The sequence below is a fragment of the Tamandua tetradactyla genome, chromosome 12 (genome assembly GCF_023851605.1).
Source record: "Tamandua tetradactyla isolate mTamTet1 chromosome 12, mTamTet1.pri, whole genome shotgun sequence".
Taxonomy (NCBI): Eukaryota; Metazoa; Chordata; class Mammalia; order Pilosa; family Myrmecophagidae; genus Tamandua; species Tamandua tetradactyla.
Window position 1 is genome coordinate 73,227,876 of NC_135338.1, and position 13,479 is coordinate 73,241,354.

Sequence of the window (13,479 nt, forward strand, 5' to 3'; positions counted from 1 at the left end):
CTTCTTCCACCTTTACCCACTCTTGGAGACCCAGTTTAGGCTCACACCTTCCCTGACTTAGCACACAGATTAGCATTTTGTTTTTCTGAGATCATATTGTTCCCACTGCAGATTCCTATGTGCTCTGCTCCCTTGTCTTACAAGGCAACATCTCTTGCCTGACCAAAGTAAGGGTGAAATAGGAAATAACGGTCCAAAATCTGCTTGCTGGGCTCAAACAATCATAAAATAATTAATGAAGAAAGGGAAATATCCAGGCAAATTCCTTTCAAGATAAAAACTTTATTTTACAATTTTATAAAGCAGCTTTACATTAAGCACAAACAATCCATTTACCTTGTATAGAAACAAAATACCTTTCCATCCGCAAAAAATCAAGTTTTGCTGTATATAAAAACTAACATGTGCACATTGTGCTTAAACTGCAAAGTCTGTACAGCTTTACAAAGGACCACCCTTCAGAAGGGCATCCAGTAAACACTTTATTGCATATTTAACACATGGTATATAACCCACATGTACAATGGAGAAGAAACAAGAAAAATAATTACAAGGATGAAAATAGCAGCTTTCAGTGAAAATTTGCACACTGATCAAGAAAAAGGACTGCCACATCTGGAGTTGTGCTTGTGTGTCACTTTTGCATTTGCTCATGCACACTGGATGGTCCTTGGATGAGGCCTTTATGCACAGTAAGTCTTAAATGGTCCAACAGCATGACCTTCATCTGGAAACTTTTGGATGCTTTTACAACTGAAGCTAACTCAAGATACATGAAAAACTAGTATCTATCATCTTGAATCAAAGAAATATTTGAAGAAACAAAGCAAAATAAACCATAAAATACCCTCCCTGCTCTAAGCTCAGAATAAGTAAACATTTTACATGATTTAAACCCCAGAAAATTCTGTAGGTGCTTAGGGGCAAAAATGCAATGGATAGCCTAGGGAAGTGTTCCTCCAAATCCGGCCTCCTCCCCGCATCACCTGCATCAGAATCACCTGGATGCTTATGAAAGTACAGATTGTCAGGCACCACGGGCAGATTTACTGGATATCTGGGATCTGCACTTTAGTAAGCTCCGCAGGCGATTCTGAGGCATCCTAAAGTTTGAGCAACATTGGTATGTACTGGCAATACTGCTATAGGTTCAACTTACCTTTTTCGAAAATGATGGGAACATAAGAAAAATCACGTTGCTATTGCAATATGGAAGGCAGTATGAAACTATGAGCAATGACACAGCAATGCCATATCTAGATCAAAATGCCTTTTCTTCTTCAGTGGAAAAGGTCAGCCACATTGTTAAGGCACTGATAATTGTCACAGAAGCAGTACATACGGTTCTCACTGATCCCCCTAATCAGAAATACCAGCATGCAAACACAAGGCAGAAGTCTGGACCATTGCAAATAATATATAAAAAAATACAATGAAGTAAAAGGGGTTCCCGGATAGAAGAAAGTTTGCTTTTGAACTTAGGCCCTGAAAATAGAAGAGGAAGGAGTCTAGATGCTCATGCCAAGATATATAATAAGAAGCACACGGTAAAAAGCTAGGGGAAAACATAATAATCACAACTGTTTTTGTTGTGGGCAAAATAAAACTTTGTGGCCACATACACTTGGAGTTTAAGCTTACTTTTCTATGGTCAGTTTAATATTGTCCTCAGGGTAAGTCCATCTTCTTTGCTTCTGCCCCTTCTTGTAGCTACCATACATGTATATGTGTGTATGTGTGTGTGTGTGTGTGTGTGTGTTTGTATTTTTTTTCCTGACTTATAAGTAGTGCTTGATAGGCTGAATTCAGTTAGGATAAAATGTGTAGGCAGGTTGAACTATGCACCTGATTCCTGATGTGCATTTAATAAGGGTCATAGCTAAACCCCATTGTGTTTATCAGACTCAGTTATAGTACTGATTTGGTGCATTGTCATACACTAAAAAGCCAGATCAAAATTAATGTTTGAAGCAGAGACTAACTGTGGTCAGGGCTATGAAACCTACTTACATGAGGTATGTAGGACATATAAGCTAAATAAAGATCTGATTACACATGTATAGCAAAAGCAGTAGTACCTCTCCTATCAAATAGATGGAATATTTTAAAATTAAAATTGCAGAGGAAAAACAACAATGAAAACTAAAGAGTCAGCGGTGTGGTAAGCTGATGACCAAATATAAGCAAAATAGGAAAAACTTCCTCTATGATTCTTGTATGTAATATGTGACCTAAGACTTTTCTTCAAGAGGGAAAAGGGAGGCAGTGGTGGTGGACTTATCAAAATTACTAACCCTATCCAAATTTAGGTTTGTAATAAAATTTCCAAATAATGTTATACCAAAATGGAAAAAATTCTCAAGTATAGTCTGAAATGAAATACAAAATTCTAGATGGTGTGGAGGGATATATTGATTATCAAACCTTTACTGATTGTAGATCAAGTTTCATAAGCAGATAAACATTTTTGTAATTTCTTGTGCAGTCAACAAGTTTCATTTTTAAAATTGTGCTTACATTATATAACTGTGAAGCCTGAACACTGGGTGTTTTAAATTTACACATTTTAAGAAAACCATAAATTCAAAATATTTTCCATATATAACAAATTGAACAAATGCAACAAATGCTCATTTGCTCCCAAGAAATTAATCTATAGGAAATAAACATCTTTTTAAAAAGTTGCACACAGTCCACTATCCAGGCTACAAGTACATATTTACTGTATTACAGCACATTACTTTTTTAAAAATCTGCTTTTCAACATAAACATAAATAATCACATTTTAAAAGAGCTCCATACTAAGTTTTCAGGTAAGTGCTAGTCAGTTGGCCAGTATAGCTACTTACCATGTCTTTTCCAAGCTGAGAGTGACTGGACTATCTGTGGAACTATACAGAGTTATACGCAATGTAAGCTTAAACAACTTTGTTCAGTCCATTGACTAAACACTTTTCTGCTCTAAATGTCACCTACAATTCTAAATACCCAACACATGGAATGCAGTTATCTTAATAGACTTGTTTTAAGGATCACTTATCACTTGATGTAATCCACCAAAACCTAGTATACAACCTTTTGAAATGTGCCTATGCTCTGCTGAGATAGAGCCCGTAGTTTCTGTGTACAGCACAGACTGATATATGATTTTGGTTGAGCTCTAGTTGTGCTTTGCCCTGCTGCCTTTAAGGTAGCTTTTCCATCTCTTGACAAATTCTTTGAAGATTGGGGACTCATCAATGGTACTAAGTAGCTGTAGCTGATTGATGTGGGTGGTATGATAGTCCCAGCGGGCCAGGTTGGGAGCGATGCCAAGCATGAAGTGACGGAGGTCATAGACAGTTCCTGAGCCAGTGTCGTATAAAGGAAGCATGGCCTTAAGGGATTCCATGCCACGCTCATACAAGGACCTTGCTTCTTTCCCAAGTTTTTCCCCTGCAGTTTCTTTTAAGTCATACAGCCCAATTAAAGAATACATAAAGCCATTTAAAACGAAAGAGCTAGGTGTCGTTGGATATTCTTCATACCATTCATATTTATTCATAAACACAGCTTTAACTCCATGCTGCTCTGAGAGAAACTTGTAAGGGGCTGTTGCCCTTAAAGCTGAATTGAGGAATATATGGTCTTTTGTTAACAGATAGGCCCTGACTAAAGTAGAAATGGCTTGGCCCTGGGCCATGGCAGAGTACCACCCTGGCTCTAAAGACCTGAACCCTTCCCCTAATTTACGGGTCACCATAATTGGCCAGCCACCTTTCTCATCCTGGTTTCTTACCAGCCAATCACTAGCAGCAAAGAATGCAGCCATATGGGCTGTGGCAGAGATGGTGATATTGTCGAGAAATCCTTTCCCTTTTGCAATTAACCTAACCACTTTTTTGGGCATTATTTTGGTTGGCTTGACAGCTTTTGTGTTGGAAAGACCCACTCCTTTCCTGAGATCAGTGACCAGGTCCCTGGTAACTGTGCTCCATGAAGTTCTAGGCCCAATGCCATAGTATATATCTCTTTCTTTAAAAGCAATTAGCTGGGTATTTGAGACATAATGTACAATGAAGAGTTGATTTTTTTCTGTTGTCTCTAGAACAATGGATACACTTCCATTTGTCAAGAACTTGAGGTCAAATGAAATAATAAAATCTTTTGTGTTCCCCAGTTGCAGAGACACACCTTCACTAGTTTCTGTAGGGGAGAAATAAACCAACAAAAGACTGGGTTAGAATAAAAGTTTCCTCATATTCAAATTTTAATGCAATTAATTCTTCCTTGACAACCACTGACCATACAAAATTAACACTTGAATTTTTTGTGTATCAGATCAGTATTTTTTTATATTAAACATATAAAAAAATGACAGCGAGTTGGTGAGTCCATGGTGGTTTATGAGTATTAGGCCAAAGTTTTTATATTTTGTCCTGTTTGGTTTACATTAAAAAATTATAGATTAAATGGCTATGGTATTGTTGACAATACTACCTTTTCTAGCTCTAATGCTGGCTGATAAAGAGTTGATGACTGTTCTAGAATATCCATTCTCCTAAAAGAAAAAATAGCTAAAAACTGGTTCAACATTTAATACTGTAAGAAAGAGTTAGAAAGAAGAATGATTATATGTGAACTAAACATTTCTATTTAACTAGCATTTAATATATATTTCTTATGTGCTGAGCATTGTTTTGACTGCTTTATATACATATTAACTTATTTAATTCTCATAACAATTATAAGAGGTAGGTGCTACTATTATTCTCATTTACAAAGAGGAACTAAGACACAGAGATGTTAAGTAACTTGCCTAAATACAATGAGAGGGAGTGGTAGAGCTGAGGTCTGAACTGGCCTAGTCTGGTTGCAGAACCCATACTCTAATCACTATTTGATACTGAAAATGATACGTTTGTTTGCAGGTATTCACTGGAATTGTGAATAAAATTACTAGAAATTAAGCAATGGGTTCACGTATTTAACAAAAAAAAACAAGAGTTAATAGGGGAAACTTTAGGCTTTGGAATTGAAAAACACTTGGATTTGAAGTTTTGCTCTACCACTTAAAGCTTTAAGATCTCTGGTAAGATATACATTTTTGAGCCTCAGTTTCTTTACATTTTAAATAGAGGTAAAATTATTTTGTAGGGTAAATTATGAGGAGTTAAAAAAAAAAAAAGGATAACAGCCCAGCATATAATAAATAACGGTGACTATTATTATTATCCTGAAACCACTGGCTTCAAAGACCAATAAAATTATAATAGCTGCTCTATCTGGCAAATTATCAAACAGGAAATTGATCTTGCATATCTACAGTACAATGATAGCTGAATCCCATGAAGATGGATACTGCTGGTTTGGACCTTCTAAGAAAAGAAACTGAGCATATTAAAACCAAACAGCAGCAGCAGCAGCAGCGACTATAAAAATATACTTAGTACAAATTTTAAAATATTAAAGGCAAATATAGATATCTTCATCTTTACAGAGCTCACATTTTCAAAACACATTCACAGATATAATCTCATTTGATCCTTACAATAATCCTGAGGCTGGTAGAGCAGGAATTATCTCCCTTTTAGAGATAAGGATATGGAAGATTTGTGAGGTTAAATGATTTGCCCAAGGCCAAAAGCTACTCAGTGGCAGTGCAAGGATTAGAATACAGGTTTTCTGGACACACATTCAGAGACTGTGAAAAAGACAAATGTATTAGAAATGGCATCCCCATGAGAATAATCAATGGAAGGATTACTTCTCTTAGACAAAGCCATATAAAAAACCAGATCTGCTTTCTGTAATCCTTGAGTGTGTCACTAGGAGCAAAGATTAAGAATCTGAACTGATAACATAGAAGTGCAATCAGCTTGGAGAGAATTAGCATGTTGAGTTGATCACCTAACTCTCACAATATTGGATTCTATCAGAAATATATTTGGCCCAAGGCTTGTAATTACTACATCTGATGGAACAGTTATGGATTAAATGACACTTTGGGTGAATTTTTTTAAAAAAGCGTCTTCAGAAGTATACTCCTGATACAGTAAAAATACATTCTGATGACAAAAATGTTAACATGCAATCTCTCTCTTAATTTTAACATCATCACTTTGAATCTATAGAAAAATGGAAGCTGATATTCAGTACAACATCCCTGAAACATTGCAGAATTCTGAACTGACTTATGAATCATCCAAGATTAAATTATATTCAGCAGAGCAGACTACCTTGAGTGCTACTTATTTCTTCATTCTTAGGGGATGCCTCATTAATCAGACAATAGTAACTGTGACATCCATTCTGGTCAACCTGGATAACAATGACCCATCATTAGGAATCCAAATGGGAGGAAGCTGAACAAGTACCCATTTTCTTCCAAGAATTTCATTCTAATTTTCACTTTATGAATACAGTTCTGATGAAATAATATAGTTCAATTATCTTATGACTTAATATAACAGGCCAGTCCAATGAAATCAGTAACGAATGACGTCACTTTTTAAAAAACTATTAATTTTCCTAAAATCTGAATACCAGAAGGGGTTAATGAGCCAAAAAGAAGTGACAGAGAAGTCGCAGACCCCAATGTAAAGCAGCCAACAAGTCATCATCATTTTTATAATAATCTGCTGGAATAGGTTTTAAATTAGTAGTGTATAGATGTATAGAGAGGTTAAATAACCTGCCAATATTATATGGGATGTGACTATGGTGTGGTAATCAGTTCTTAGGTAAGGTTATGAGCTCTGTTGGAAGGTCTTATGTTATCTGGAGACCTCTGCTTTAAATCTAATTGAAAGCTTTGGGTTTTCTACTGTTTAACATCTATAACCTCTCTTCTCTCTGAAAAGTTATTCCCAGGAGTCACTACATTTGTTCATTTTGGTATATGTGATACATGTACTTCAGGCAACAAAGGATAATGAACAGTCTTTAAATCAGTGTCTTCACATACAATACAAACTGTTTCCTTTATTCATTTAATCAAAAAATTTATGGTGTGGAGTGAGAAAAGGCCCTAAACAGAACCTAGAAGAACATGGAAAGACAGGGTCAGGTACAGGAAGAGAAGCCTGAAGCTTACAAGAAGTGTGAGAAACAACGGCTGTAGTGATAGGAGAACATGAGTTCATGGAAACAAAGTGAAGAGAGGATTTCAGGAAACGGAAATAGAGAAGGACAGGTATAAAGTTTCAATTCATTCAATTTTAAGGTAAGGAAGAAGAAAAAAATATTCTTCAACAAATAAAACAAAAAAATATGTTAAAATAAATTTTGAGATTGAAATGCTAGTGATCAATGAAAGGAAGGGGTAAGGGGTATGGCATGTATGAATTTTTTTTCTGTTTTCTTTTTCTGAATTGATGCAAATGTTCTAAGAAATGATCATGATGATGAATATACAACTATGTGATGAAAAAAAGAATGTCCATATTGCATGCTGATTGGCTTTATTAATAAAAATTAAAAAAAAAAATGCTGCAGCCTCATTATGTTTTTTTTCCCTAGACAGTTTTGTTCCTTTTCCAGGAAAAAATTCAATGCCAAGAAAGAAAAAATAAAAGGCAGCAGCACTCAGCTCCTGATTTTCCACAGAATCATCCCACGTAGACCTATGCTTTTCTGTACAAGACCCAAAATCCTTCTTCTAAACAGTGATTCTCTGAATCACTCATCTCATGAGGCCCCACCTCTCCCATACCTATGTTTCAATAAAACAGTCTCATCTGATTTCTTTTCCTGCTTTTCGTGACAACTCCCTTATAACTCCATCTCACTCTCCCTCACTCTCTTGTATCAAATGCAACTCCAGGCACCCCTAGGGTGTAACACAAGCACCCCAATTCCATATAGCACGTTCCCACCAACAGTGTGTCCCAGCTCTTTGTACCATGTCATCCCTGGTAGAGTCACTGTCGCAGCCAGAGTTCTTTCTTCCATATACTTAAAACCACCTTAGTAGAAGTAGCTTTATCTCTAGCGACTGATTGCAGAATGAAGGGTTAAGGTAAGGATTCCCTACTTAGTATGTAGGAGACCTACCTTTTGCATTACCTGGGGCACCCAAAGTGTTCTAAGAAGGATAGAGTTAAAACAATTCAAGAAAACTTCTCAGGCACTTGAGGAGATCAAGATGAGAGCTAATATTTTCTACCCTAAACTAGACAATATTATTAATTAATGTAAAAACAAGCTCCTTGGGTACACCCAAAACCAAACATTCTTTTTAATTAGTCTAACCATTTCCTGCTCCAACAACTAGTTAGGTATGACAAACCAGTAATTTTAAACATATCCACGTATCTTGTCACTCAGTCAAGCCTACTATTTTACAGCAAGTGAAGACACTCTATGTACTGGAATATCACAGTATGCCATGGGAGAAAAGAAGTTCTAGTCATAGAATAAAAATTAAAGGTCACCCATTATTTGCACTGCATTAAGCACTCATAAATCCATTACTTATGGCCACCTTAGAACAAGTAGATTTGTATTGTGGCTTTCAAGGTCTATAAATTACAGAGTCATCAATAAAGGACATGGAGAGAATAAAGAAGAGGTCTATAAGACCTTTCTTCTTTTTTTATTTACAACCACAAGGTTGGCTGGAGGGGAGAATGAGATCTCTTCTTGACAACATTTCCCCACAGAGAATCAAGCTTGAGGTGTTGACTAAAATTATTTCATTGTCTTTTTAAAGCAATGGACTCATTAATTCTCATGGATATTGATTAATGGGGAAAAAGACATCACATCCTAATTAATGAGCCTGTCACAGTAAAAGGGGAAATGTTGCATAAAGTTAATTTGATTTTATAAATGAAAATGGTTTCATATGAAGTTTGAGGCAATCTGGTACATTAACAAGACTCAGTATGGGAAGCAGGCCTATGTTAGGTAATGCCATATTACTTTGAATAATAAAAAGCTTCTGGTACAAAATAGGTCAAGGAAAGAATGGCTCTGTCCAGAAGGAAAAATTTCTGTCTTAATGCAAAATAATTCAAAAATTAAAGAATAAATACTGTACTGAAATATTTAAAATAAACTGCAGAACTTCATACCTCTGGGATATAGATCCCTAGAGGGAGCTATACACCATGCATCAACCTGGATCTTAACACTTGACATACAGCCTGGTTCTTCACACAGTAAACATTCCTTTTCATAACTGTGAATTTTTAGCTGTTCCTTAGGGGTTTCACTTGGGTGACACCATTTGTTTCTTTATAAACTTAATATAAATAGTCTGCTAATATGTTTTTTTTTTAAACCATATTAAAAATGTTCAGGAAGCATTAAATACCATACATAAACACAAAGTTAGTAGGCACATATAATACACAACTCACCTGGAGCAATAAACTGTTTAACATTGGTGAATCTAGACTTATCAGCTACATTAGCTATAAAGCAGCCCTTTGGCACAGTCCAGTCATTAGGCTTGCTGTTTTTGTCCTTGTCTTCTGCTGTGTCATAGACCTCTATGTGAGGAGGTTTCTCAGTCAGATTCTTGCTGTAATGACTTAACCCATACTGCGCAATCTGGATGGGGTAGAAATAGCCTTGAGGCCCCCACTGTGTAGATAACGGTACACCTATAAAATGGAGAAACAAAATGAACAATCACATTAAGACATTTACAAGCCTACTCTGAATACCACTCTCCACCGTATTATTTCTGCGGAATTTTACAGAGTTAACAACTTTTGAGTTTCCTTTTTACATTATCTTCATAATTACTAAAAACTAGTACTAAATTAACCAGATACATAGTCGCTCACACTTATTTATTATTTGTTGACAGCAATATAATGTTATAAAATATTTTAAGGGTTGACTTTTTATATGTTACTTTCATTCATAGCTACAGATGTCACATTTTGTACACCTGTTTAAATATACTCAAATTCTGTACAATTAAGATGCACACTGATAATGTTATCAAAAAAGTTTTATTCTAGAATGTTACTCCTGAAATTTTATTAAACATTTGCACTCAAACTAACTACATACACTTCTCTTCCTCCAAAGTCGAGATGCGGTCAAATAACTAGGTATATAATGTGATGGTTAAAATATTTGCTTAAGAAGCCAGTTATGACTGGGCAACTTAAAATATAAACAGTTTGCAATTCTTTTACATATCCTTCATGTCAAAATGTAATTCTTAGAGAACAAAGAATGCTTTTTAAAAATGAATTAAAGTAGTATATTTAACCATGGGTTTTTGAAAGAACTCATTTATGGGTTACCTTTGGTTAAGTTCTAAGCAACATCTTTAAACGTTTGGCATTGTGTTTATTTTAATAGTTTCCTATGTGGAGAAAATAATAATACTGTATTGCACAGAGTATCATATTGTTGAATATTGTTGAAACACATTGCATATATTGAAAGTAAACTCCTATCTGTAGTCCGAAAAATAAATTAACATGCACCTGGTTGGCATAGGAATCATATGCTCTTTGATGTAGTTTCAAAACAAAACTAAAACTATGAAGATTTAGGGACCACATAAGCCATGAAACCTAGGCTATAGATAAAATTTTAAACTTTTATATGCTTTCTCCCAAGAGGGACTTTTCTTTCAAAATTCAAATAGAATTATCACTTAATTAAAGGTAGGTTTATACAATCTCACTCACGATGGGTGATGGCTACAATAATGTGCAAATGGCATAAAAATTGATAGACTAAACAAGGCGACAGAATAGTGAGCCAGAAACACACTCATATACAAAAGAATTTAGTAAAATGATAAAGATTACATCACAAATCAGTGGGAAAAAATTCAATTATTCAATATATGTTGGGATTAAAATTTTAAATTAGCCCATGTCCTTGTACCATTTACTAAAGCATAAATATATTTAGCTGGACTAAAAAGCCAAATATGAAAAAATGAAATCATAAAACTATTAGAGAAAATATAAGTGAACAGTTGAGCACAGTATGGAAAATTACCTTCTATGCAAAAAGGAAGAAGCACAAAAGTCCAAAAAATCTGTTAAGTTTACAATATAGAACCAAAAAATTGAAAAATGAACAAATAAAAAGCAAAATTAAATGACAATAAAATTGAAAATATCTTTTAAAAATATGACAAAATGGTGCTACCCTTCATGCTTACACAAATACATTAAAAAACAAAATACTAATCACAATAGAAAAATGGACAAAGAACATGATGACATGGCTATCTCACATATGAAAAATATATGTGACCTTACAATTAATAAATAATGCAAATTATGAGATCCCTTTGTAAATGACAGATTTAAAAATAATGTTCCATGGTGGGAAGAGCTGGATGACAAGAGTACCCTCGTACTCTGCTACTAGGAGCATAAGTTGGTTCAACCTTTTAGAAAGCAGTCTGGCAAAACGGATAAGAGTTTATATTCTTTGGCATAATAGCAGCTATTTTTTGACATGGCCATTTATGTCATAGAAAACTACCTGGAGAACATGATTAAAATGCAATTGATGGATAATTATGAATATCTACATTATTCGTAAGAGCAAACAAATGGAACTGACCTAAGTGTCCAACTAAAGAAAAGGGTTCTGTATACTACAGGTATCATGGCATGTTTTATAATGGAATATGTCATTAAGGTGTTCAATAACTACTCAATAACAAGGGTCAGTAATCATAACATATTGGGCAAAAAAAGCAGAAAACAAAACAAGCAATTACCCTCCTGAATTACTGTATAATAAATATCACAACTACATTGAAACATATGCCTAGAGACAAACACTTTCAGAGAATATTAAAAATGCTAATTATCTCACAATGATGAGAATATGGATGAACCTGGCTTCTCTCCTTCTTCTAAACATTTGTTAAAGATATTATACATACTTATATAATATAAATAGTAAAAACTCCTGCATCAGAATATGCAGATTCCAATTTCCAATTTGATGAATTAATGTTAGTCACTAACTTCAGAAACATGGTCTACAGGCCTTCAAGCTTGAAGTTTTCAGACTTCAAGCAAGTCTGAAAACATACACAGAATGACCAAGAGAGAACAAAACTTATTTCCAAAGCAAAAATATATATTAACTAAATTAAAATCTCATTTCAGCATAGACTAAAATATTAATGATAAAATTACTTTATAACCAAACAAGGGAAATGAAATAAAACTCAAACCAAGCAATCTCAAAATACATCTAAATTCTTTCCCTTTTAAATGATGTACTTTAAAGTCAAATTCAGTTTTTCTGATAAACCCTAGGTCTGAAATGCAAATTCCACAATGCATTAATTATACTCACAAGGAACACCCACTGACCCAGGACTTAAAGACTATAAAAGAACAGTACGCGCTGAACGACTATGTAATGGACTACAGGAGTTCAGTGTGAGTTGAGAGAAGATTGTGACTGTGCCTTGTCTTGTTCCACAAGACTTTAAACCTCCTTTCAGAGATGAAAACTGGCTAATCCGGTATAAGACTGTATTGATATACTGAAAAGTCCATCGGGATGGTCTCCATTCCTCAGCTCCTCTCAGGGAATAACTATATATTTTTAACACAAAACTTCTGGTGACGCTGTGCCTTGACCTTACTGGTCATATTTTTAGATTCTAAGGCAGGAAAATGGAACAATCCTGTATTTGACCACAGGTAATCTTACTACAGCTCTTAAATCACAACATCCAGAAATGTACCCCAGGTTCCTTCCTGCTAAATCAGAGTGATGAGACAGCTCTTAACTTGCTATGTAGTTGCTATAAAATTAAAACCTACAGTTTATTATTCTTCAAAACAATCAGATTAGAAAACTGCAAGTGGAACAGACCGATACCAACCTTCAACCCCACTTATGCACTTGACTCTGTCTCGCACTTCCACATTGTAGCCTTCAAAGGACATAAACACACCATCGGGGTGATAAGGGGCTCTCTGTGCATAGACTTTGGAATAGCTATGAGAGAATTCAAACCGATCATAGCCATCATACTGAACCACTTTTCCATAAACATCAAAATATTTCTCCACCCAAGTGAATGGAAGAAAGACTTCATTCCCCTCTCGTCTCCCTTTAATTGTATGTTCATCATTTATGAGACAGTCAATTTCTTCGTATTTGAGCCCTAACACCTTGCTTCCCCCATTGTTATTGAAGCCTGCCACAACAGGGGGTGCTTTCTGCTGTTCCTGAGGGAACGCCTCCTCAGACTGTTGTCTGGCCATGTGGTTCACATAGTTGTTACTCTCAGATGCTGCTGCTCTTTTCTCTAATCCATCCACTCTGATGCCACTAGTCAAGTGTCGTGGAAACTGGATTGTTTTGTCGCTGGAACATTTATTCCACAAAAGTACTGTGACCAAAGTGAAGAGTGCACAGATGATAATCAAAGTCTTATAGTTGACCCGAGCTGCCAAGCAACGCATATTCAGACCATACCTATGGAAGCAAGAAGAAAAATTCATAAAAAGATGTACTATTGAAATTTCATAGAA

At 35.2% G+C, this 13,479-nt stretch overlaps 1 protein-coding gene across 11 annotated transcripts in view; it reads right to left on the minus strand.

The window, feature by feature from the left end:
* Window positions 1-1,726: 1,726 nt before the first annotated feature.
* GLCE (glucuronic acid epimerase) overlaps window positions 1,727-13,479 on the minus strand; it is a 113,983-nt gene continuing 102,230 nt past the window's right edge. For all 11 annotated transcript variants that reach the window (XM_077123942.1, XM_077123940.1, XM_077123941.1 and 8 more), the window contains 3 exons: window positions 12,825-13,423; window positions 9,346-9,591; window positions 1,727-4,186 (listed from right to left, as the gene is read on the minus strand). In XM_077123942.1, the coding sequence (XP_076980057.1) occupies window positions 3,162-4,186; window positions 9,346-9,591; window positions 12,825-13,410 (1,857 nt within the window). In that variant the 5' untranslated portion in view covers window positions 13,411-13,423 and the 3' untranslated portion in view covers window positions 1,727-3,161. The remainder of the gene's footprint in view (window positions 4,187-9,345; window positions 9,592-12,824; window positions 13,424-13,479) is intronic.